The sequence below is a fragment of the Mustelus asterias genome, chromosome 1 (genome assembly GCF_964213995.1).
Source record: "Mustelus asterias chromosome 1, sMusAst1.hap1.1, whole genome shotgun sequence".
Lineage (NCBI taxonomy): Eukaryota > Metazoa > Chordata > Chondrichthyes > Carcharhiniformes > Triakidae > Mustelus > Mustelus asterias.
In genome coordinates this window covers 156,632,358-156,656,657 of record NC_135801.1, presented here as the reverse complement: position 1 = coordinate 156,656,657, position 24,300 = coordinate 156,632,358, and the positions used below count along the sequence as shown (strand labels likewise).

General features: G+C 43.7%; 1 protein-coding gene across 1 annotated transcript in view; it reads left to right on the top strand.

Moving 5' to 3' along the window:
* The first annotated feature begins 5,660 nt into the window (after positions 1–5,660).
* nol6 (nucleolar protein 6 (RNA-associated)) overlaps positions 5,661–24,300 on the top strand; it is a 104,289-nt gene continuing 85,649 nt past the window's right edge. Inside the window, exons 1-4 of the mRNA XM_078221229.1 lie at positions 5,661–5,819; positions 14,150–14,389; positions 19,972–20,088; positions 23,928–24,107. Of these exons, the coding sequence (XP_078077355.1) occupies positions 5,772–5,819; positions 14,150–14,389; positions 19,972–20,088; positions 23,928–24,107 (585 nt within the window). The 5' untranslated portion in view covers positions 5,661–5,771. The remainder of the gene's footprint in view (positions 5,820–14,149; positions 14,390–19,971; positions 20,089–23,927; positions 24,108–24,300) is intronic.

Here is a 24,300-nt window from a genome sequence, read left to right as displayed (position 1 = left end):
CTCACTGGCCTGTAATTACCTGGATTATCCTTGCGACCTTTCTTAAACAAAGGAACAACATTGGCTATTCTCCAATCCTCTGGGACCTCCTCTGTAATGTGGAGATGCCGGCGTGGACTGGGGTAAGCACAGTAAGAAGTGATACCTCCTCTGTAGCCAGTGAGGCTACAAAGATTTCTCTCAAGGCCCCAGCAATTTCCTCCCTTGCCTCTCTCAGTATTCTGTGGTATATCCCATCAGGCCCTGGGGACTTGTTTACCTTAATGTTTCTCAAGACCCCCAATACCTACTCCTTTTTGATCTCAACATGACTCAAACTATCTACACACCCTTCCCAAGACTCATCATCCACCAAGTCCTTCTCTTTGGTGAATACTGATGCAAAGTACTGATTTAATACCTCGCCCATTTCCTCTGGCTCCACGCATAGATTCTCCTCTCCCTGTCTACCCTCTTGCTCTTTATATATGTATAAAAAGCCTTGGGATTTTCCTTAATCCTGCTGGCCAATGACTTTTCGTGACCCCTTTTAGCCCTCTGTACACCTTGCTAAGTTTCTTTCTACTTGCCTTGTATTCCACACTTGCTTTGTGTGTTCCCAGCCTCCAAACCTTGACAAATGCTTCCTTTTTCTCTCTGACTAGGCTCACAATGTCTTTTGTTATTCAAGATTCCCAAAACTTGCCATACTTATCTTCATCCTTACAGGAATGTGCCGGTCCTGAATTCCTATCAACTTACACTTGAAAGCCTCCCACATGACAGATGTTGATTTGCCCTCAAACATTTGTCCCCAATCTACATTCTTCAGTTCCTGCCTAATATTGTTGTAATTAGCCTTCCCCCAGTTTAACACCTTAACTTGAGGACTACACTTTTCTTTATTGATCAGTACCTTAAAGCTTACTTAATTGTGGTCACTGTTCTTGAACTGCTCCCCTACTGAAACGTCGACTACTTGGCCGGGCTCATTCCCCAATACCAGGTCTAGTATGGCCCCTTCTCTAGTTGGACTATCTACATACTGTTTCAAGAAGCCCTCCTGGATGCTCCTTGCAAACCCTGCCCCATTTGTGTCCCTAGCCATAAGTGAGGTTATCCATTTTGGATCAAAAAAGAATAAAACAGAGTATTTTTAAGAAGGCACAAAGTTAAATTCAGTGGATGTCCAACGAGATTTGAAGGTTCAGGCGTATAGCCCCTATTTTTTGCACAACTGATGCAGAACGTAGCCAAGAAGGCCAATGGAATGCTGGCCTTTACATATAAAGACTGAAGTATAGGGATGCAGATGTTATGTTGCAGTTGTTTGAAACCCCAGTTAAACCCCACCTAGAGTGCTGTGAGAAGATATGGGCACCGCATCTGGAGGGAGTTCAACGCATGTTGTAGGTAAAAAGATACCTCTGAGACTGTTAGTGAGTCAAAGTACAGTGGCTTTATTACAAAAGCTTTTGGGAGAAGCAGGTTTCCTAACAGCGCTCTCCAGGCTTCTCTTCGAATACAACGAAGTGTGGATATTTATACATTATGGTTCCCAGTACCAGTCACGACGCAAACACTGGTCTGGTCATGAATCACAGTGCACCTGGTAGCCTCTGGTCACGAATCACAGCGCATCTGGTAGCCTCTGGTCACGAATCACAGTGCATCTGGTAGCCTCTGGTCACGAATCAGTCTTTGGTTTCACAGCCCTTCCGGCGGCGTCGGTAGCTTTTCCCTTGAAGTAACTGGTGCGGTTGCGGCTGTCCCAGCGGGAGTCTTCCTGTCAAACAGCCATTATCGCACGCTACCATCTGCAGCTGTTTAACTATGTTTAGCTAGTACAAACAGGTAAGGTTTGCAATGTCTGCAAAATAACTTTCACATTTAACTATCTGTCTTTATGGAAATTAAAGTTAAAGAAGGAAAGACATGAGGAAGTAAGGAAAACATGAACAAATAATTCATATTAATGCCAGGAGCAATATAAGCCTGGGGAGATCAGCCATGAGGAAGGGTTATGTTTGTGATATATTCTAGGTACAAAAGTCATTAACCCTTTAGGTACAAAATTCAGTAACCCTTTCCCTTCTTCAATGCAGATTTACAAGAATGATACTTGGACTTCAGGGGTTAAGTTATGAGGAGAGATTAGACAAATTAGGCCTTTATTCTCTCGAATTCAGAAAGTTGAGAGGTGATCTAATAGAAGTCTACAAAATATTTACAGGAAAGGACGGGGTGGATAAGGATAAACTATTTCCACTCGTTGAAGGCTCTAGAACGCTCTAGGCGGCATGGTAGCACAGTGGTTAGCACTGCTGTTTCACAGCTCCAGGGTCCCGGGTTCGATTCCCAGCTCGGTTCACTGTCTGTGTGGAGTTTGCACATTCTCCTCGTGTCTGCGTGGGTTTCCTCCGGGTGCCCCGGTTTCCTCCCACAGTCCAAAGATGTGCAGGTTAGGATGATTGGCCAGGTTAAAAATTGCCCCTTAGAGTCCTGAGATGCGTAGGTTAGAGGGATTAGCAGGTAAATATGTGGGGGTAGGGCCTGGGTGGGATTGTGGTCGGTGCAGACTCAATGGGCCGAATGGCCTCCTTCTGCACTGTAGGGTTTCTATGATTCTTTCTAGAACTAGAGGCAATAATCTAAAAATTAGGACCAAGGTGTTCAGGAGAGACATTAGAAAACACTTCTGCATGCAGAGAGTAGTGGAGGTTTGGACCTCTCTTGGGTGAAACTATGGAATTCTCTTCCTCAATTGGTGGTGGATGCTGGTTTATTGTTGGATTTAAGTCTGAGTTCGATAAATTTTTATTGAGCAAGGATATCAAGGGATATGGGCCTAGGGCAGGTACACGGAGGTAGGCCACTGATCAGCCATGATCTTATTGAATGGCAGAGCAGGCTCAAGGGTCTGAATGGCTGAACCCCGTTCCTACTTTGTTGAACTCGTCTAACAGTCTAAAGATGTGGTTAGGTGGACTGGCTATGCTAAATTGCCCCTTGTGTGTAGATTAGGAGATTAGCGGGGTAAATGGCGTGGGGTTGTGGGGATAGGGTGTTGGGTGGGCCTGGTTAAGATGCCAGTGCAGACTCAATGGGCTAAATGGCCTCCTTCTGCACTGTAAGGATTCTGTGAAGACACTAGTGCAGCCTCAGCTGGAGTATTGCATTTCTGGGTACTGCAATTTAGTAAAGGTGTGAAGGCACTAGAGAGAATGCAAAAAAAAGATTCATAAGAATGGTTCCGAGGAGAATGACTTCAGTTCTGAAGATAGATTGGAGAGGTTGGGACTATTTTCCTTGGAGAAAAGAAAGCTGAGAGGAGACTTGATTGGGTAGATAGGGAGAAACTTTTCCAGTTGTGAAAGGATCGAGATACAAGAGGGCACAGATTTAAACCAATTGGTAAAAGAAGCACAAGTGATGTGAGAAAAAGAACCGTTGCACTTCGCAAGTAGTTAAATTCTGGAATATACTGCCAGAGAGTATGGTGGGGGCAGGTTCAATCGATACATTGAAAAGCAGTATCTTGAAGGAAGAATGTGCACGATTATGGCAAGAGGGAGCATGTGCAGACAGGATGGGCTGAATGACCTCTTCCTGCATCAGAACTTTACTGTGATCTTGGGCTCAAAGCCTACTACCACTCAATATTTAGATTCCAATGGGGTTGTAAGGGCACATAAATCATCCTTATGGGATTTTTAGAGGCATGGTGGCACAATGGTTAGCACTGCTGACTCACAGTACCAGGGCCCCGGGTTCAATTCCGGCCTTGGGTCACTGTCTGAGTGGAGTTTGCACAGTAAGAAGTCTAACAACACCAGGTTAAAGTCCAACAGGTTTATTTGGGAGCAAAAGCCACTGGCTTTCGGAACAGGCTGTTCCTTCGTCAGGTGGGTGGGAGTCAGGTGTGTGGAGTTTGCACATTCTCCTCGTGTCTGCGTGGGTTTCTTCCGGGTGCTCCAGTTTCTTCCCACAGTTCAAAGGGTTAGGTTGATTGGCCATGATAAATTGACCGTAGTGTCAGGGGGATTAAAGCAGGGGAAATGTATGGGGTTATGGGCCTGGGTGGGATTTGGTTGGTGCAGAATCAATAGGCTGAATGGCCTCTTTCTGCACTATAGGAATTCTATGATTCTACGAAGCTGCTTTAGTTGACTCTTGTCAGACAGCTTTTGGTTATATTTCCCATGATATCCAATCTCTACCTGAATAGGATAAAAACTAATTACTGCGGCTATTGGGATCTGAAACCAAAAGAGAAAATGCTGGAAAATCTCAGCAGGTCTGGCAATGCTGGTGCTTACAGATGCTGCCAAACCTGCAGAGATTTTCCAGCTTTTGAAAATCCTTTGGACTCTGGACTGGTTCCTAAGTTTGGAGGGTAGATAATCTAACGAAAAGTGTGAAGCTGAAGAATTGGTGTCAAGAAGCGGTTGAGCCCAAAACTCTACATGAGTGTTTCCTTCCCCTGACCAAAAAAAGGCACAGTCATTACAGGTCAGAAAGTGACATGAGACCAACAGATGCAGCTGATTGGTAAGTTCTGGAGGGTATTTCCAAATCATATTAAGTTGAAACTTACTGTTTAGGCAAGGGTAGAGGATTATTTGCTTTATTTCTTTTTTGAAAAAATCTTATAAAGTTTTCAAACTTATAGGGCTCGAGGCTGTGGTTTGCTCGTCTTGCTCTATGTGGAAGGCCGGGAACGTTTCCAGTGCCCGGGGCCAGCATGCGTGCAGGAAGTGTGTCCAGCTGCAGCTCCTGGAAGCTCGAGTTTTGGAGCTGGAACGGTGGCTGGGGGCACTGTGGGGCATCTGCAAGTCTGAGAGCATTGCGGATAGCACATTTAGGGAGATGGTCATACCATAGCTGAAGGGACTTGAGGAAGGGTGGTAGAGTGTCTGGAACAAGTTGTCAGAGGTAGTCGTAGAGGCGGGTACAATTTTGTCTTTTAAAAGTGTTTAGACAATTACATGGGTAAGATGGGTATAGAGGGATATGGGCCAAACGTGGGCAATTGGGACTAGCTTAGGGGTTTTAAAAAAAAGGGCGACATGAACAAGTCGGGCCGAAGGGCCTGTTTCCATGCTGTAAACCTCTATGACTCGCTTTCTCTTTTGGTTCCACCTGAACAGGGTTCACTTGGTACTTTAATTTTATACATGTGAAGGTGTCCAGCAGAGGGAGTCGATGCCTGGATGTCATGATGTTATTTATTTGGTTAGATCTTGACCAGGTGTCAGAGCAGCAATATGGCGATTGCAAGAATAATAATTAACACAGTGTTTAGATAAAAGATGTGTTCCTTTTCAAATTTACTCAACCCAGCTCCGCAATACACAATAACAGGAGAAAAGTACATGTCTAGGGAAAGATGCAATAATATTTGCAAAGCTGAGGCAGTGTTAAAGCCACATTCCTTGTCAGGAAACAAAGTCAAATGGTTTTTTTTCCCCCAGTCCGCAGCGCCGCCGCGGGAAATTCCCGGGGAACGTTCCACATCCGGTGACTGACAACCAATCGGATGTGACGCAGGATGATTGACAGCCAATCGGATGTGACGCAAGATGATTGACAGCCAATCGGATGTGACACAAGATGATTGACAGACAAACGGATGTGACGCAGGTGATTGACAGGCTGCGGAGCCAATGGGAATGCAGAGTGCGGCGCGGGGGCGGAGCGGAGCTAGGGGCAGCGCGCATGCGGAGAGGCCCCGGTGGGGGAAGCGCTGCCGGGGAAACGGGGTCAATCGGTGATTAAAGCACAAGGTAAAGATGAAGAGGAAGAGCGCCGAGGGTGATGTGCACGGTGCTGGGCAGCTGGTAAGTGCACTGCATGTCTTGCTCTGGTTTACTTTCCCTGCAGTGAATTCGGGTGAGTGAGTTCCAGATGCTTTGAGGGAGACTTGGGACACGGAATGTTAGCAGTCAGTAATTAGGAGGCACATGGCACGTTGGCCTTTATTGCAAGGGGATTGGAGTACAAGAATAAAGAAGTCTTGCTACTTTTATACACCACACTTGGAATGCTATGCAATGTCTGCCTCTATATTTAATAAGTGGAGATGCCCACAACACCAGCTTAAAGTCCAACAGGTTTATTTGGGATCACGAGCTTTTGGAGCGCCGCTCCTTCATCAGGCCAGACCATTTTTTAAGGCAGGGCTCTCCTTCGAGCAGAAGTATCTGCTGGAATTTTCCAGCTGTTCTTGCTGGTAGAAAGTAGAAGCAGAAAGGGTCGAGAGCTTCAAGTTTTTAGGTGTCCAGATCACAAACAACCTGCCTTGGTCCCCCCCATGCTGATACTATAGTTCTGAAAGCCCACCAACACGTCTACTTTCTCAGAAGACTAAGGAAATTTGGCGTGTCAGCTACGACTCTCACCAACCTTTACAGATGCACCATAGAGAGCGTCCTTTCTGGTTGTATCACAGCATGGTATGGCTCCTGCTCTGGCCAAGACCGCAAGAAACTACAAAAGGTCGTGAATGTAGCCCAATCCATCACGCAAACCAGCCTCCCATCTATTGACTCTGTCTACACTTCCCGCTGCCTCAGCAAAGCAGCCAGCGTAATTAAGGACCCCATGTACCCCGGACATTCTCTCTTCCACCTTCTTCCGTCGGGGAAAAGATACAAAAGTCTGAGGTCACGTACCAACCGACTCAAGAACAGCTTCTTCCCTGCTGCTGTCAGACTTTTGAATGGATCTGCCTTCCATTAAGTTGATCTTTCTCTCCACCCTAGCTATGACTGTAATACTACATTCTGCACTCCCTCATTTCTTTCTCTATGAACGGTATGTTTTGTCTGTATAGTGCGCAAGAAACAATACTTTTCACTATGTTAATACATGTGACAATAATAAATCAAATCAAAATCAAATGGTGGGGTTGTCCGGTCCTGTTGCTGGTAGGGTCATCTGGTCCTGCTGATGCTGACCTGCTGCCAGTCAATGGCAGGCTACCTTTGCCCTGGTGAAACACTGCAAGGGGATGTGGGAAATCCTGCCTACTGTTCTTTAAACTAGTAGGGGGTGGGGATAGGAATCTACAGCAAATGTCAGCAACCTAAATATAAACAAAACAGTGCAGGTGAACGTAGGAAAGAATAAAGTAAGGGATGCTATTGGCAAGGAAAAACAGAGATATGGAATGGGAGTCTGGTTAAAATTAAATGAGTGAAAATCCTATTAAAACTGAGTCAAAATATCTGTGTAGCAATGTACACAGCGTCCGGAATAACACAGGGAACGGCAGCACTCGTACATTGGGAAGAGCCAGACATAGAGATTACTGAGGCATGGCCACAGAAAAATCAGGATAGTGAGTTAAGCATTGCAGGGTGTCACGTATTGAGAAAAGATGGAAAAGGTCAGGGAGGTGGCAGAGCTGTACTTATTTGGAACAATGTAATGACAGTAGAGAAAAGAGGCGTAGCTATCCACAAGGTAAAAATAGAATCTGTCTGGATAAAGATAAAAAGAACAACAATCACGCTAATGGGTGTAGCCTACAGAGCACTGCATAGTGAGGGGAAATGCAGGAAGAAGTATACCGACAAATTTGAGAATTAAATTTTTTAAAAATCATAGTGGGGGGTGGAGGTTGCATTCAACAACCTCGCTATTCATTGGACAGAAGGAGTCGCGACAAGTGATTTCAGGAGAGAAATTTCTACAAAGTCTATCAGACTCTCTCACCCAATCTATAAAAAGCCCAACAAGGGAAGATTCACTATTGGATCTAGTAATGGGAATGAGCCAGAGAAAATAAGAGGAGTTAAAATAGGGGAACATCTGGGAAATAATGTCCATAATATACATTTTAAGATGATAGTGAAGGACATAAGTATGACAAAAACCACGATTCAAGAAAACCTGCTTTTGAGAATAGAACTTGGGGAAAATAAATTGGACATCTATATTGGCAACGAACAATGTGGAACAAGAATAGCAAACATTTAAAATAATGTTCAAAGAGTGTGGGGAAAATTCAATCCGCTAAAAGAAAAGAGCAAACTATTCACCAGTGGGGCACAATGGATAAATCAATGAATAAAAGGAAGGCTGTGATGGGAATAAGACCATTAAGGGGTTGGCAGGTGAATGCCACCGGAACAATAGAATACAGAAATGTTAAACAGTTATTTAATATTGGTATTTACAAAGCTGATAGAACTGAATTGTGAGATGGGCAATGAAGTAATTACATTTAACATAAAAAGGGGATGTCTTTAATGAACTAAAACTCAGAGGATTAAAATCCCTGATCTGTATGGATTGCATTCAAGCATTTTAAAAGAATCAAAGGAAGAGATAGGAGAGGCATTACTACTCCTATTTGTTAGAAAAGGGTGTAGTGCTGGTAGATAATTGGGGTGGGATTGTTGTGGGTGCAGGTTTGATGGACCAAATGGCCTCCTTCTGCTCTGTCGAGTTTCTGTGATTCTAGACATGTCCAGAGAATTATAGACTAGTCAGCATAATGTCAGTGATAGGAGAAATAATAGAATCCTTATTACAGGAGAGAATAGAAGAGCATCTAGAGTGAGAAAGATAATGATGAATAATCAGCATGGATTTCAAAAGAGAAAATCTTTTTTGACAAACCTTTATTGAATTTTATTTTAGGTAACAGAGTAATAGCCTATGGACTGGTCGGAGATGTAATTTATCTAGATTTTCAAAAGTAATTAATGAATAAAGTCAGAATAATAAACGAATGAATAAGGTCAGAGATGTGGAGTCGGGACAAGTGGCAGAATGGATTGATAGCTGGTTTCAAGTCAGTAAGCTGGAGAGTGAGAAAATAAGATATTCACTCGAGTGGAAGAAGTTGGAAAGTGTTGTTCCACAAGGGATCAGGGTTGGAATCACTGCAGTTTACAATTTACATAAAAAATGTGGACTTTGGAATCGCAAACACAATTTCTTAATTTGCAGCACCGTTCGATTCCCGCTTGGGTCGCTGTCTGTGTGGAGTTTGCACGTTCTCCCCATGTCTGTGTGGGTTTCCTCTGGGTGCTCCGGTTTCCTCCCACAATCCAAAGATGTGCAGGTTAGGTAAATTGGCCATGCTAAATTCTCCCTCAGTGTCGCCGAACAGGCGCCGGAGTGTGGCGACGAGGGGATTTTCACAGTAACTTCACTGCAGTGTGAATGTAAGCCTACTTGTGACTAATCAACAAACTTTACATTTTACCGAGAGGGTAGAGGTCTGTACGATAGTTACCCAGAAGTAAGAAGGGTTTTAATTTGAATCTTTTCTGTGTCTTTATGAAACAGTCGGAACCATCTAAAGTTTGCAATTTAGATTGCATGTTTGGATGGTTCCCAGCATTGGCGGGTCACTCTGAAGTTAGCACATATAGGCAATTGCCATCAAACCCTTATCTTTGGGCATCTGAGAGGGGTTTCCCACTCTACAGTCCGACGTTGGGGAGCCCGGAAGTTACTGCCTCCTCTATCAGTGCACATTCTTTAGAACATAGAACATAGAAAAAATACAGCACAAACAGGCCCTTTGGCCCACAAGTTGCGCCGGTCATGTTCCTACCTACCTAGGCTTATATATAGGCTTACCTATAACCCTCAATCCTATTAAGTCCCATGTACTCATCCAGAAGTCTCTTAAAAGACCCTATCGAGTTTGCCTCCACCACCACTGACGGCAGCCGATTTCACTCACCCACCACCTTCTGTGTGAAAAACTTATCCCTGACATCTCCTCTGTACCTACTCCCCAGCACCTTAAACCTGTGTCCTCTCGTAGCAGCCATTTCAGCACTGGGAAAAAGCCTCAGAATCCACCCGACCTATACCTCTCAACATCTTGTACACCTCTATCAGGTCACCTCTCATCCTTCGTCTCTCCAAGGAGAAAAGACCGAGCTCCCTCAGGCTATCCTCATAAGGCATGCCAACCAATCCAGGCAACATCCTTGTAAATCTTCTCTGCACCCTTTCAATCATTTCCACATCCCTCCTGTAATGAGGCGACCAGAACTGAGCACAGTACTCCAAGTGGGGTCTGACGAGGGTCTTATAAAGCTGCATCATTATCTCCCGACTCCTAAACTCAATCCCTCGATTGATGAAGGCCAGCACACCATATGCCTTCTTAACCACCTCCTCGACCTGCGAGGCCGATTTAAGAGTCCTATGGACCCAGACCCCAAGGTCCTTCTGATCCTCTACACTGTTAAGAGTCTTATCCTTGATATTATACTCCTTCATCCCATTTGACCTGCCAAAATGGACCACTACACATTTATCCGGGTTGAAGTCCATCTGCCACTTCTCCGCCCAGTCTTGCATCCTATCTATGTCATGCTGCAGCTTCTGACATCCCTCCAACCTATCCACAACACCACCAACCTTCATGTCGTCGGCAAACTTACCTCCACTTCCTCATCCAGGTCATTTATGAAAATGACAAACAGCAAGGGTCCCAGAATAGATCCCCCTGGGGCACTCCACTGGTGACTGACCTCCATTCAGAAAAAGACCCATCTATAACCACTCTCTGCCTTCTGCAGGCAAGCCAGTTCCGGATCCACAAGGCAACAGCCCCTTGGATCCCATGCCCTCTCACTTTCTCGAGAAGTCTTGCATGGGGGACCTTATCGAACGCCTTGCTGAAGTCCATGTAAACCACATCTACCGCTTTTTCTTCGTCAATGTGTTTAGTCACATTTTCAAAGAACTCCACCAGGCTCGTAAGGCACGATTTGCCTTTGACAAAGCCGTGCTGACTACTTTTGAGCATACTAAACTTCTCTAAATGTTCATAAATCCTGTCCCTCAGGATCTTCTCCATCAACTTACCAACCACTGAGGTTAGACTCACCGGTCGGTAATTACCTGGGCTATCCCTATTCCCTTTCTTGAATATAGGAACCACATCCGCAATCCTCCGGAACCTCTCCCGTCTCCATTGACGACGCAAAGATCATCGCCAGAGGCTCTGCAATCTCTTCCCTCGCCTCCCACAGTAACCTGGGGTACATCCCATCCGGCCCCGGCGACTTAACTATCTTGATGCTATTCAAAATTTCCAACACATCCTCTTTCTTAATGTCCACATACTCAATCTTTTCAGTCCACCTCAATCCTGTAGTACAACCACCCAGGTCTTTTTCCACCGTGAATACCGAGGTAAAGTATTCATTAAGCACCTCTGCTATTTCTTCCGGTTCTGTACACTTTCTCACCGTCACCTTTTATAGGTCCTATTCCTTCACATCTCATCCTTTTACTCTTCACATATTTATAGAGCGCCTTAGGGTTCTCCTTAATCTTACCTGCCAAGGCCTTCTCGTGACCCCTTCTGCTCTCCTAATTTCTTTCTTAAGTCCCTTCCCACAAGCCGTATACTCATCTAGATCCCTATCATCACCTAGCTCTCTGAACCTTTTGTACGCTTTCCTTTTCTTTCTCACTAGGTTCAGCGCAGCTTTCGTGCACCACAGTTCCCGTAACCTACCAACACCTCCCTGTCTCATCGGAATGTTGTCATGCAGAACTCCAGACAAACATTTCTTGAAAATCTGCCACCTTACTTCAGTACTTTTCCTCGAGAATGCCTCCTTCCAATTTACGCCTCTAATCTCCTGCCTGATGGCTTCATATTTCCCCTTACTCCAGATAAACACTTTCCTAGCTTGCCTGATCCTATCTCTTTCCAATGCTAGCGTAAAGGAGATAGAGTTATGATCACTATCCCCAAGATTCTCCCCCACTGAGAGATCCGACACCTGTCCAGGCTCATTAGTCAGTACCAGATCGAGTACAGCCTCTCCTCTTGTAGGCTTATCCACATTCTGCAGTGCTTTGTTTCCAGTAATTTGCTTGATAGGTAGATTTTATTCTTGTTCCCCCTCATTTTAAAGTCTTTTTAAAGTTTATTTATTGGTCACAAGTAAGGTTTACATTAACACTGCAATGAAGTTACTGTGAATTTCCCCTAGTCGCCACAGTCCGGTGCCTGTTCGGGTCAATGCACCTAATCAGCATGTCTTTCAAACTTGGAGGAAATTGCAATGCCCGGAGGAAACCCATGCAGACATGGGGAGAACGTGCAAACTCCACACAGACAGTGACCCAAGCCGGGAATCGAACCTGGGTCCCTGGCGCTGTGAGGCAGCAGTGCTAACCACTGCTCCACCATGCCACTCCCTCTTCATTCCCTTTTACTTTGTTTCAACCCCCTTCTGCAATGCTCCTCATTCCACCCCTCCCTCTCTATTGCTACATCTTTCTTGCTCTACAATTCCCTCATTTTGGATTCACTCGTCCCTATTTGCTATGCTCACTTTGTCTTTTTTTTCCTTGCAGTTACATTTCATCTTTCTGCTTTTAACTCTCTTTTCTCTCTCCATGTTCCTCTTGTCACAGGTTCTCAGGTTCCATTCACTCTCATGTTCAGTTGAAGTTTGGAAAATGTGATTAATTTGTCCCTTGATGTCAGCGCAAGGGAAAATGAATCAACACAGCAGAGGGTTCCCACCTGAGCTTTGAGGAGAAGCTCGCTTCTGGTGTTTCCTCTCTTTGTCAGTTCCCACCAAGGTGTCAGTCTGTCGTACTTTATTGGTAGTACTTTTGCCCAGAGTCCTCAAGTTGTGCGCTCCAGTACCATTGCAGAAACCTGAGCACAAAAATATGATGCTGACTTTCCTTCCAGTGTGGCAGTGAGTGAGTGCTGCACTTTCGGAGGTGTTGTCTTGCAGATGAAACGTTAAACCTCAGCCCTGTTTCTTCATTAAGAGAAAAGATTCCTTGATATTTTGAAGAATACCCCAAAAGCAGATCACAGTTCTATTGTTGGGAGCTTGCTATATGCAAATTGCCACACTTCTGACACTGGAACAATAATTACACTATTTAAAAAAAGAACCTTATTGGCTGTAAAATGCTTTGTGACGTCCTGAGGTTTGCGAAAGGTGCTACGTAAATGCAAGTCAGTTCTTTAGGTTGTCAAATGATTGTGTGCAATTGCTTCTAGGACCATTACACTCCGACCTTAAAATTTAATGCTGCAATGAGTTTAAGGTAAGATGTAGGTGCAGCAGGCAGTAAAGAAGGCAAATGACATGTTGGCCTTCCTTGCGAGAGGTTTCGAGTACAGGAGTAGGGATGTGTTGTAATTATACAGGGCCTTGGTGAGGCCACACCTAAAGTGTTGTGTGCAGTTTTGGTCTCCTTTTCTAAGGAAGAATATTCTTCGCTGCACTCCCTCCACAGCAAGGTTTACCAGGCTGATTCCAGGGATGGCGGGACTGATGTATGAGGAGAGATTCACTAGTTAGGATTGTTTTCGCTGGAGTTCAGACGAATGAGTGGGGATCTCATAGAGACTTATAAAATTCTAACAGGACTGGGCAGGGTCGATGTATGTAGGATGTTCCCGATGATGGTGGAGTCTAGAACTAGGGGTTGCAGTCTGAGGATTCAGGGTCGACCATTTAGGATGGAGGTGAGGAGACATTTCTTCACCCAAAGAATGCCAAAACATTGAATGTATTCAAGAGGTGGTTGGATACAGCACTTGGGGCAAATGAGGTCAAAGGTTATGCAGAAAAAGCAGGATTAGGCTATTGAGTTGGATGATCAGCCATGATCGTAATGAATGGCGGAGCAGACTCGAAGGGCCAAAAGGCCGCCTCCTGCTCCTATCTTCTATGTTTCTGTGTAAATACAGTGACTCCTCCGCCTTTCCTCCTTTTCTTCCTCAGAGCCATGTACTGGCAGTCATGATGTGGAGATGCTGACGTTGGACTGGGGTAGACACAGTAAGAAGTCTCACAACACCAGGTTCAAGTCTAACAGGTTTATTTGGTAGCATGAGCTTTCAGAAGACCGCTCCTTCATCAGGTCCGAAAGCTCGTGCTATCAAATAAACCTGTTGGACCTTAACCTGGTGATGTGAGACTCCTTACTATATATTGGCAATGTTGTCCCATTTTCCCTCCTTTTCTGCAATCCTCCCTGATTAAACCCATCGGCTGGCACAAATAAGTCAAGAATCACGTTACACCAACAGAGAGCTGTGGGGTCTCGTGAGGTAGAGGTTGGCCCTCCCTGTGTAGTTTGTTAATTTAACAGCACGTACCTTGTTACATTGTATTTTAATCTACTGTGCTTTTGCTTGAAGGATTTAGAAGAACTCCAAGATGCCGGAAGCAGTAGTGTTGATGACGAGGAGGAAGATGAAGAGATTAAAAAACCTGCTAAAAGGAGAAACATCGTGAATAAAAAACAAACCACTGGTGCGGGAGCGATAGGAGCTTTTAAACTAAGGAAAAGAGAGCTGTACAAGCCACCAAGTAATGAAGAACTCAGTCAGCTGAAAGAAACAGAGAATCTCTTTCATTCCACTCTTCTTAGAATGCAGGTACTGCATCACGCATGATATGAACATTTGATATTTGAATGTTTCTGTTATGGATAAAATAGACGCTCTTTCCCGCTAACGGACTCCCATCCACTATCGCATTGAAGCACAAAATGCGATGATTGTATCATTGTTTAAAAATATATGATTTTCTCTCCTTTGCCATTATCCGCTGTCGCCCCGCTGTCGCTCTTCCTGCGCGTAGGCAGTGAATTCTGGCAGCCAGTGTCCACACCCACATTTGTCATCTGGAGTTGTTAGACAGCGGTCAGGAATCTTACTCCTGGGATACTGTAAAGTTAAAGTTTATTTATTCGTCACAAGTAAGGCTTGCATTAACACTGCAATGACGTTACTGCGAAATTCCCCTCGTCGCCACAATCCCGTGCCTGTTCGGGTAAATGTACCTAACCAGCACGTCTTTAAAATTGTGGGAGTAAACCGGAGCACCCGGAGACCCAAGCCGGGAATCGAACCCGGGTTGAGGCAGCAGTGCTAACCACTGTGCCGCCCGCCCCTGTGGCCAACTGTTGCTGAGATCAGCTCGCACCACACAGCAGATACTGAGCTTGGGAATTTTTTTGTTTTTTCAGAAGTATTTTGTAGTCATCGATTACACATGGCAGCTTCAATGCATTGTGCGTTGAAGAACGTTGTCCCCTTTTTAGTTTAGATGAATGAGCCCAATGATATAGTAATAATTGAAAATAAATATGTTTCTGAGTGTTACTCAGGACTCATATTCCAATGTTCTCCAGGCTTGCCTCTCTCTTTGCACCATCCAGAACTCTACTGCTGGTATCCTCACATGTACTAAGTTCGGTTCACCCATCACCCTTGTGCTCTCAGACCTACATTAGCTCCTGGTCGAGGAACATCTCAATGTGAAGGTTCTCTCTCTTGTTTGCAAATGCCTCCGTGGCTTCCCTTCTCCATATCTCTGTAATTTCCAACCCATCAACCCTGATACCTCTGTAGTTCAATTCTGGCCTCTGGCCAAGCTCTTATTTCATTGCTCCATCGATGCTGGATAATTCACTTGTCTGGTGGAGTTGACTCCACACAATGAGATATGTACACACAGGTGAATCTGGTAAGTGATGGTACAGAAGTTGAGGCAGGAATAGTGTAGTTGAGGCCAGCTATACAATCTGAGGAAAGTCCCTTTTCTGAAAAGCTGCTTGAGGGATGGTAAAATGGCAAAGTGAGCTTGTAGTTCCCTAAGGCAATATTTATTTGATACTGCCAGGCAGCTCCTTTGTGTTTGAGAGTCAGACAAATATGGGGCGGCACAGTGGTTAGCACTGCTGCCTCATAGTGCCAGGGACCCGGGTTCAATTCCAGCCTCGGGTCACTGTGTGGAGTTTGCACATTCCCCTGTGTCTGCGTGGGTTTCCTCCGGGTGCTCCGGTTTCCTCCCACAGTCCAAAGATGTGCGGGTTAGGTGGATTGGCCATGCTAAATTACCCCTTAATGTCAGGGGACTAGCTAGGGTAAATGTATGGGGTTATAGAGATAGGGCCTGGGTGGAATTGTGGTCGGTGCAGACCGGATGGGCTGAATGGCCTCCTTCTGCATTGTAGGATTCTATGGATTCAGCCATTTTAAAAGTTCTTTGTCCAGTTTTAAATTTTAGAAACAGCTGTGAGGTACCTATATGTATTTTTAAAAAATATACAGGGTCCCCTCACATTGAGATATTGGTACAGTTCATATATTTTAAAGCAATTATGGTGGCAGTAAGAATTAGGTGTACGAGAAGAGGAGATGGAACAAGTATTAAAACTTGACTGCAGGATATGAATTGGTTCTGAAAAAAAGTAATGGAACGCGGGGTGAATATATCACTCTGGCTCGGCGGCAGGTACACTCGGCTGCTGGGAAAGGCTGAGGCTCTGTCCACGTTTCAGTCTCTTTATGACGCTGTTATGATCCACCTTGAGACACTTAATAACATTGAATAATTTCTCTTTTGTAAAACCATGTTGACTTGTTTTAATCATACTAAGTGCATTATTAAGATTCCTTAATAATGGATTCTTCCAGCGTCTTCCCAGTGATTGATGCAGGCTATTTGCCTGTAGTTCCCTGTCTTCTCCCCTTCTTTCTTGAATAGTGGCATTACATTTTCTAATTTCCAATCTCGGACTCTTTCAGAAACTAGGGAATTTTGGAAAATCATAGCTTATGGACATGCTAGCTATGTAGCTATTATTTTTGGAAGTCTAGCACGTCTACCGTCAGACCCCAGGGATTTTAGTGGCCTGAGTTTCTCCAGTACTCCTTGTTGGCAGCTAGGTTACCCTATGTTTCTGGTCTGTACTTTATGCCTTCCACTGTGTAGTCCGACAAAGGATATTGCAAATCGCTGTAATCAACAGAGATTTTAATTGAAAGATGTTAATAAGACGTATGCATGTTATCAGTATGTTGAGAGAATTGTGCCACCAGCAAAAGGTTGTTTCAGGCCAAAGGCCAAACCCCTCCCCACAAAACTCGTGTCTTGAATACATTGTTGAAAAGGAATAAAGTGCTGTATTGAATTCTTCTAAATTTCTGGCATGGTGGCATAGTGGTTAGCACTGCTGCCTCACAGCGCCAGGGACCCGGGTTCAATTCCCAGCTTGGGTCACTGTCTGTGTGGAGTTTGCACATTCTCCCTGTGTCTGCGTGGGTTTCCTCTGGGTGCTCTGGTTTCCTCCCACAGTCCAAAGATGTGCGGGTCAGGTTGATTGGACATGCCAAATTGACCCTAGTGTCAGGGGGATTAGCAGGGTAAATGAGTGTTACAGGAATAAGGCCTGGGTGGTATTGTGGTCGGTTCAGACACAATGGACCGATTGGCCTCCTGTAGTGTAGGGATTTTATGACCATCTGATAATTTTTGGTGTTGAACATCCTCACAGTTACTTGAATTAAAATGTTAATTTAAATCCTGTTTAAAAAGTCATCCTTCTGTTGCTAAAATGATCCATGCAACTGCCAGATATAAACATTTTGAATTAATTTTGTACAAGCTTTGGGGAGTGCGCTCATCTGATGAAATTGTTGATTTGTTTCCAACTTAAATTAATAAACACATTATACTTGTTGATGCTTGAACACTTGCACCGAAACTGCCTGATGTTATATGGAATGGAAGAAATAACAATGGGAAGGTTTCCTTTCAGTGACTAATACATTTTACTTTTTGTGTTTCAAATTTACTCTCTTTGCATTTATGTTAAGTCATAAAAGTTCACGTTGGCTCAGTGACTTTCATCGAATCGTATAGTGCATAAAAGGCCCTTCAGCCCATCACATGTGCATGGACAATAACTACTGCTAAAGTCATGCTAACCCTATTTCCAGTGATCATCCCAATATTTTTAAAATGTGATAATGTTCCCAGCCTCCACCCCAGGCAACATCCTGGTGAACTTTCTCTGTACCCTCTCTAGTGCAATCACATCCTTCCTATAGTGAGGTGGCCAGAACTGCACACACTACTCCAGCTGTGGCCCAACCAATGTTCCGTACAGCTCCAACATAACCTCCTTGCTCTTGTCTCTATGCCTTGACTGATAAAAGCAAGTGTCCTATATGTCTTCATAACTGTCCTATTCACCTGCTCTGCTGCTTTCAAGGATTTGTGAATCCTCAAGGTCCATCTGTTCCTCTGAACTCCCTAGTGTCCTGTCATTCATTAACTACTCACTTATCTTGTTACTTTTTCCAAAGTGCATCACCTCACACTTATCGGGGTTAAATACCATCTGCCACTGCTCTGCCCATCTGACCAACCTATCTATATCTTCCTGTGACCTTTTTCACTATTAACCACCCTACTAATCTTTGTGTCACCTGCAAACATACTTATCATTTCCCCCCACATTATCATCTATATCATTTATGTATAACAAACAATAAGGGACCCAGCACTGAACCTTGTGGGGCGCCATTGGACATCGGCCTCTAGTTGCTCAAACAGCTGTCTACCACCACCCTTTATTGCGATTACTAAGCTCGACTTGGATCCGTATCGCGAGTTTCCCTGAACTCCATGGCTTCAACCTTCTCAATCAGTCTCCAATGTGGGACTTTGTCAAGGGCTTTGCTAAAATCCATAGCAACCACATCAACTGCACTTCCCTCGTCCACACACTCGATCACTTTTCCAGAAAATTGTATCAAATTTGTTAGGCATGACCTTCCTCTGACAAAGCCATGCTGACTTTCCAACATGGGTGGCACGGTAGCACAGTGGTTATCACTGCTGCCTCACAGCACCAGGGACCCGGGTTCGATTCCCAGCTTGGGTGACCATCTGAGTGGAGTTTGCACATTTTCCTCGTATCTGCGTGGGTTTCCTCCCACAGTCCAAAGATGTGCAGTTTAGATGAATTGGTCATGCTAAATTCTCTCCGAGTGTACCCGAACAGATGCCGGAGTGTGGCGACTAGGGGATTTTCACAGTAATTTCATTGCAGTGTTAATGTAAGTCTACTTGTGACTAATAAAGAAATAGTCTAATCAACCCATGCCTTTCCAAAGTGGAGATTAATTCTCTCCTTCAGAATTTTCTCCTATAGTTTCTAATGAATTAAGTTATGCTTCAGATTGAGGTGGCAATTTGAATTAAATTCAGTTCCTTATCTCCCCTTGTGTATCAGAGGGGTTTTCTTCAGGTACCAGTGAGCTTTTGTGGAGAGAGCCAAGAAGCAGCTTGTGTTCCCAAAAGGCACGTGCAACATTCCACTTTGTCTTCTAGTGATGGTGCCAGCTAACTCAGAACAGACTGAGGAGAAAACCTGAGCTTTTCTGGTCCTTGCAGCTTAACCAAATACAATACTTGATGTGGTACAGCTCTTCATTCAAAGAAATTCATGGATTGGCTGATCTCAACTGGTGTGGTAGGGGTGGGGTGGAAACTGATTGTGCCCGTTGGGCCTTGGCTTTTACAGTGTCTCTGCATGCTTAATCCATGTCACCTAAAGATTATTATTAGCTGATGTGATATTGTGCACTCTGTGGTGACTGAGTCCCATATTTGTGAAGGTTTTGAGGTGTTTTATTTTCCAATTCTCTCTCTCTCTCATCCTTGTTCAGAGATTGAGCTTGCCTCACAGTGCCAGAGACTCGGGCTGTATTCCAGCTTGGGTCACTGTCTGTGCAGAGTCTGCACGTTCTCCCCGTGTCTGCATGGGTTTCCTCCGGATGCTCCGGTTCCCTCCCACAGTCTGAAAGATGTGCTGGTTAGATGAATTGGCCATGCTAAATTCTCCCCCAGTGTACCCGAACAGGCGTTGGAGTGTGGCAACGAGGCGATTTTCACAGTAACTTCATTGCAATGTTAATGTAAGCCTACTTGTGACACTAAATACATTTAAACTTTAAAAAAATTCTTCTGTCATGGTATGGCTCAATGTCATATTTGACAGCTGGTTGACCAGTTGGTCATTGGAAAGGTTGCAAGATTTAGGACTTCATAAACATGAATTAAGCAGTTCAGTAGTTAGATGCATTATCATTGAAGTGGTTGAGAACAAACATTGGTATCTATTGTCCTTGTTTCTCTAGATTACTTGTAATGTATTTTACAGATCGAGGAACTCTTGAAAGAAGTGAAATTGAAGGAGAAAAAGCGTAAGGCTATTGACACCTTTCTCCATGAATTGAAGAATTTCCTCAGCAACATACCAGAAACAAAGCAAGTCAATGTAAGAACATTCAATTCTTATTTTGTTACAATGTGGAGCATAATTAGAAGATATCTATCGGAAAGTAATTCAATTGAATGTACTTTTGTATGCATATTTGAGAACCTAGTACTTCATTTAAGGCGGAAATGAGGAGAAATCGTTTCTCTGAAGTTCGTAAGTGTTTGGAGCTCTCTTCCTGAAAAGGCAGGGGAAGCCATGTCTGAATATTTTTAAGGCAGCGGTAGATAGATTCTTGACGAACAAGGGGAAGAAAGGTTATCAGGGGTAGGGGGGAATGATGAGTTGAGGTTACAGTTGGATCAACCATGATCTTGCAGGCTCTAGGAGCTGAGTGGCCTACTCCTGCTTCTGATTTGTATATCTGTATATCTGTGTATTGTTGGGAATGGGGGATCTATTTAAAATTGAGTGAAAGATGTTGATGAAAAATTTCTTTCTCTGATTTGTTTTTCTTTGTTGCTTCTCTGAACCAGACAACGCCCCCCAACCCTGAAAAAACAAATGAGGTTACTATCTATCTGCTGCTGAGATTAGGAATTTGGCAGCATGGGTTACAAAAGCGCTGTGAATGCATTGTGTCTTGGATTTATTATACTCTTTATATAAAAGTACAGGGAGTATTAATTCCCTCTCTTGTTTGGCATATCTTTTGTTGGTCGGGTGTAAGTTACAAGAATGTTCATTTTGAGGCAGTCATATTTCACAGTCTTGTTCTCGCCTGTTCTTCTGGAACTGTTTGTTTCTAGGTATTTCTCAGGAAAGATATCAAATAAGTGGCACACAAGTAGTAAAAATCTTTGAAGTGGAAATACAGAGGATTGGCTGCCACTATGTCAATCAAGTCTTTTTAGTTAGGGTGGGGGTTACTGTTAGCGGGAGAGACTCTCAAAGAAATCACTCAACGTTCAGGGTTGGTCCTCGCATCAAAGGGTTTATTTTCGCCGGCGGGGAGATGGCTTCTGTTAAACCCAGTGCCTCTCTCTGACGAACAAAGGAAAAACATCCATTCTTATACATTCTTCAAATATCTACACAGCCCATCACGGCTGGACCTTGTCCAATAATATTGATTACAGATTACATACAGCAGTCACATATCCAATGAAAAAGGCATTACATAAGGTGGGCTTGTGCATGATCAGCTCGTGGTCTCATGGCCACGACTCATGGTACCTCAGGTCAATATTATCTTTCTTTCTTTGATCTGGAGTCCGTGAGTGTACAATACTCCTTGTCCAGTGGGCCTCCTTATCATCTCCCATGACTGTCCTCCCTAATCCTCCGTGTCTGGTTTTCATCCGAGGCCTCCGATCATAGACTGGTACCAGTCACCAGTATCTGTGATCTATTGTACACAAGCTTGTGCTCAAGCCAGCTAATGGTGTTCAGGAATGTGGCTAAAAGCTAGCATCCACCTTGTGTCATTTTACTATCCTGAACTCCTGTTAACATGGTGGAGTTTTCATGCATGCCCTTTGTGATTGTATAATTGTAAATTCATATATATATTTATTATATACTATTTATTCCTACGAATATACATTGCTATACAGGTACCTTTGAATATAAATTGTTATACAGGCACCTAAACCAAGGATATTGTTCCCCCTAAACCTATTCTTTAAATCTCCCTTCAACAGGTACATAGTAGTGTACAGAGAAACAAAATGAAAGAAGAGGTCTTGTGTAGAAATTGTCTCATGATGGATCTGAGTTTTGAATTATCACTGGATTCCTGGGATCCTGCTAAGAAACCATCTGTTGGAATTGCTGGATATTTGCCATATGTGACCTGTTCATTGTGTGGTTTATTATGAAGTAGTTTTGAATATTGCTTAGAGAACACAAACAGATGGTAATCTCAAACTCCCATGCACTGCAGTGTTTAACTGACTGAGAACAGAATATGTCAAACACAATGGCATCTGTTTTCATTAAATCATTGGAATAGAAAATTGGCAAAGATTCCCTGTCCTTCGAGATTTCAACAATCATCACTATTCAGTTGAACCTGCCTCGAATGGAGCTGATATGATGGCGGATGAATTCTGATAGATCGGTGGTCATCTCCATTTACAATTTTCACCAGAATAATTTTGATCTTAGCTCTGGTTTTGGGGTTAGTATTGGAGGAAGAGCCTCACCCTCACTGATGGCTGCTAACAAATATTTGACTGGCTTTAGGGTGGAGACCTGCTTCCATTATGCGTCTGTTTCATCACAAAGTATAACGCAGCAAACTTAGATTTAAATCATGTCAAGAATGTAAAAATTGGGAAAACAGATGGGATTAAGGGAAAGAGATAAGAGACATGCAGGTAGAAAGAAAAATAAACGCTTGCATTTATCTAATGCGTTTCACAATCATCAGGCAGCTCAAAGCGTTTTACAGCCATCAAAGTATTTTTCTCTTCCCACAAGCAGCAATGTGTAAATGTGACTGTGTGATATTTATTGAGGGATAAATATTGATCAAGAGACAGGGGATAACTTTCCTGTTATTCTTTGAAATAATGGTATGAGATCTTTGATTGAGAGCCAAGATCAAATGCAGTATTGCAGGGTGGAAGATAGCTGAATTCAGATGGGAAGGGAGAGAGATGATAGTGGAGGGAAAGGAAGATGATGAGGATGGGTGAGGCTGCAGAGAGTGGAGGAGAAGGCATGGGTGAAATTTGAGGCAGGGAATCGCTGGGCTCAAACTTTCATGTGGAGGGGGACCAAGGCTGTTTTTTTTTGCTATGGAGTTTCCATGGAAACAAGTGAGGAAGGCTGTAGGATGTGACTGTTTTTAGTAGAAGAAAGGGTCTCACTTGATTTACTAGTCATGATGTGGAGATGCCGGCGTTGGACTGGGGTAAACACAGTAAGAAGTTTAACACCAGGTTAAAGTCCAACAGGTTTATTTGGTAGCAAAAGCCACACTGGTAGCTTGGTAGCTTTTGCTACCAAATAAACCTGTTGGACTTTAACCTGGTGTTGTTAAACTTCTTACTTGATTTACTCGCCCAGGGGTTCCCAAACTGAGGCCCACAGACCCCTGGACATCTGTGAAGAGTCTCCAGGGGGTCTACAGAACTGGAGGCTGCTGCATGACTAGCAAATGCCGGTTCGAAAGCAGCAACCAACCAATTTCAAAAATGATTGCTACAACAAAATGGACCAATCAGAGCAAGGCCTCATGGAGCATTGGATGCTGATAGGCTGATGAGTCCACAGCTCACAGTTTGGGAAACGCTGTACTAACCTATGGGAGGAGTCAATGTTTCCAGACCGAATCTTTGAACATTTAAGGTTTCCGAGTTTGTTTCACTCCTTCTGGTCGGGGAGTTGTGATTTGTTGCCATTGTGAATCATCATTGCTTCTTGGGAATAGACTGGTAGTTCCTTATTCTATTACCACCTTGTGTGGTCAGTTTTAGAGATTTGTTAGGTGAGGAATTCTCATCCTATTCATGATTCTAATCATGAATTTGCTGAGAGGGAAACGTGATCAAGGCTTTCATTGTTGTCCAGTGACTGGCCAGCAACTAGTATTTTAAAATATTTGTCCTGTGATTATTCTTACACTTTTGAGTACAACATAGTAGTTATTTAAAGTCTTTACGCAATAACTGTTTGACCTGAAGGGTTCTGTACTCAACATGGTCATCATGTAATGTTAGCTGAGCTGTACTGTATTTAACGGGTCACACAATGTAACCTTTAAAGCATCATCTACAAGTGCAATATCTATGGAATAGTATAACCAATCACCATTGTTAATGCATACTGCATAAATGGTATCTTGTTACGGAGTGGGTTTATTTTGGTAACCCTGTTTTGTATTCCAACAGGTTACAGACCAATCTTGGCTTCCAAAAGGTGTGAAAGTTCCTTTTCTTCAAATACCTTACAATATCAAAGGGAAATTTCATTTTCTACGTCCTGCCTCTGTAAAAGTTATTGGAAGTTATTTACTTGGTACTTGCATCAAGCCAGAGATTAATGTGGATGTCGCTGTTACAATGCCAGCCGTAAGTTTCTTCAGGGGTTGGGAGGTTGGATTTGCTGACTTCATAACTCACTTTTTTGTTCATAAAGTACAGTTACTTTAGTATAATATAGTTACTTTGCATTTCATTTAATCATAAATACATACTTAACACATGAATTAGGAGTGGTTGGAGCACATGGACTGCAAGGGTTCAAGAAGGCAGCTCTCCACTT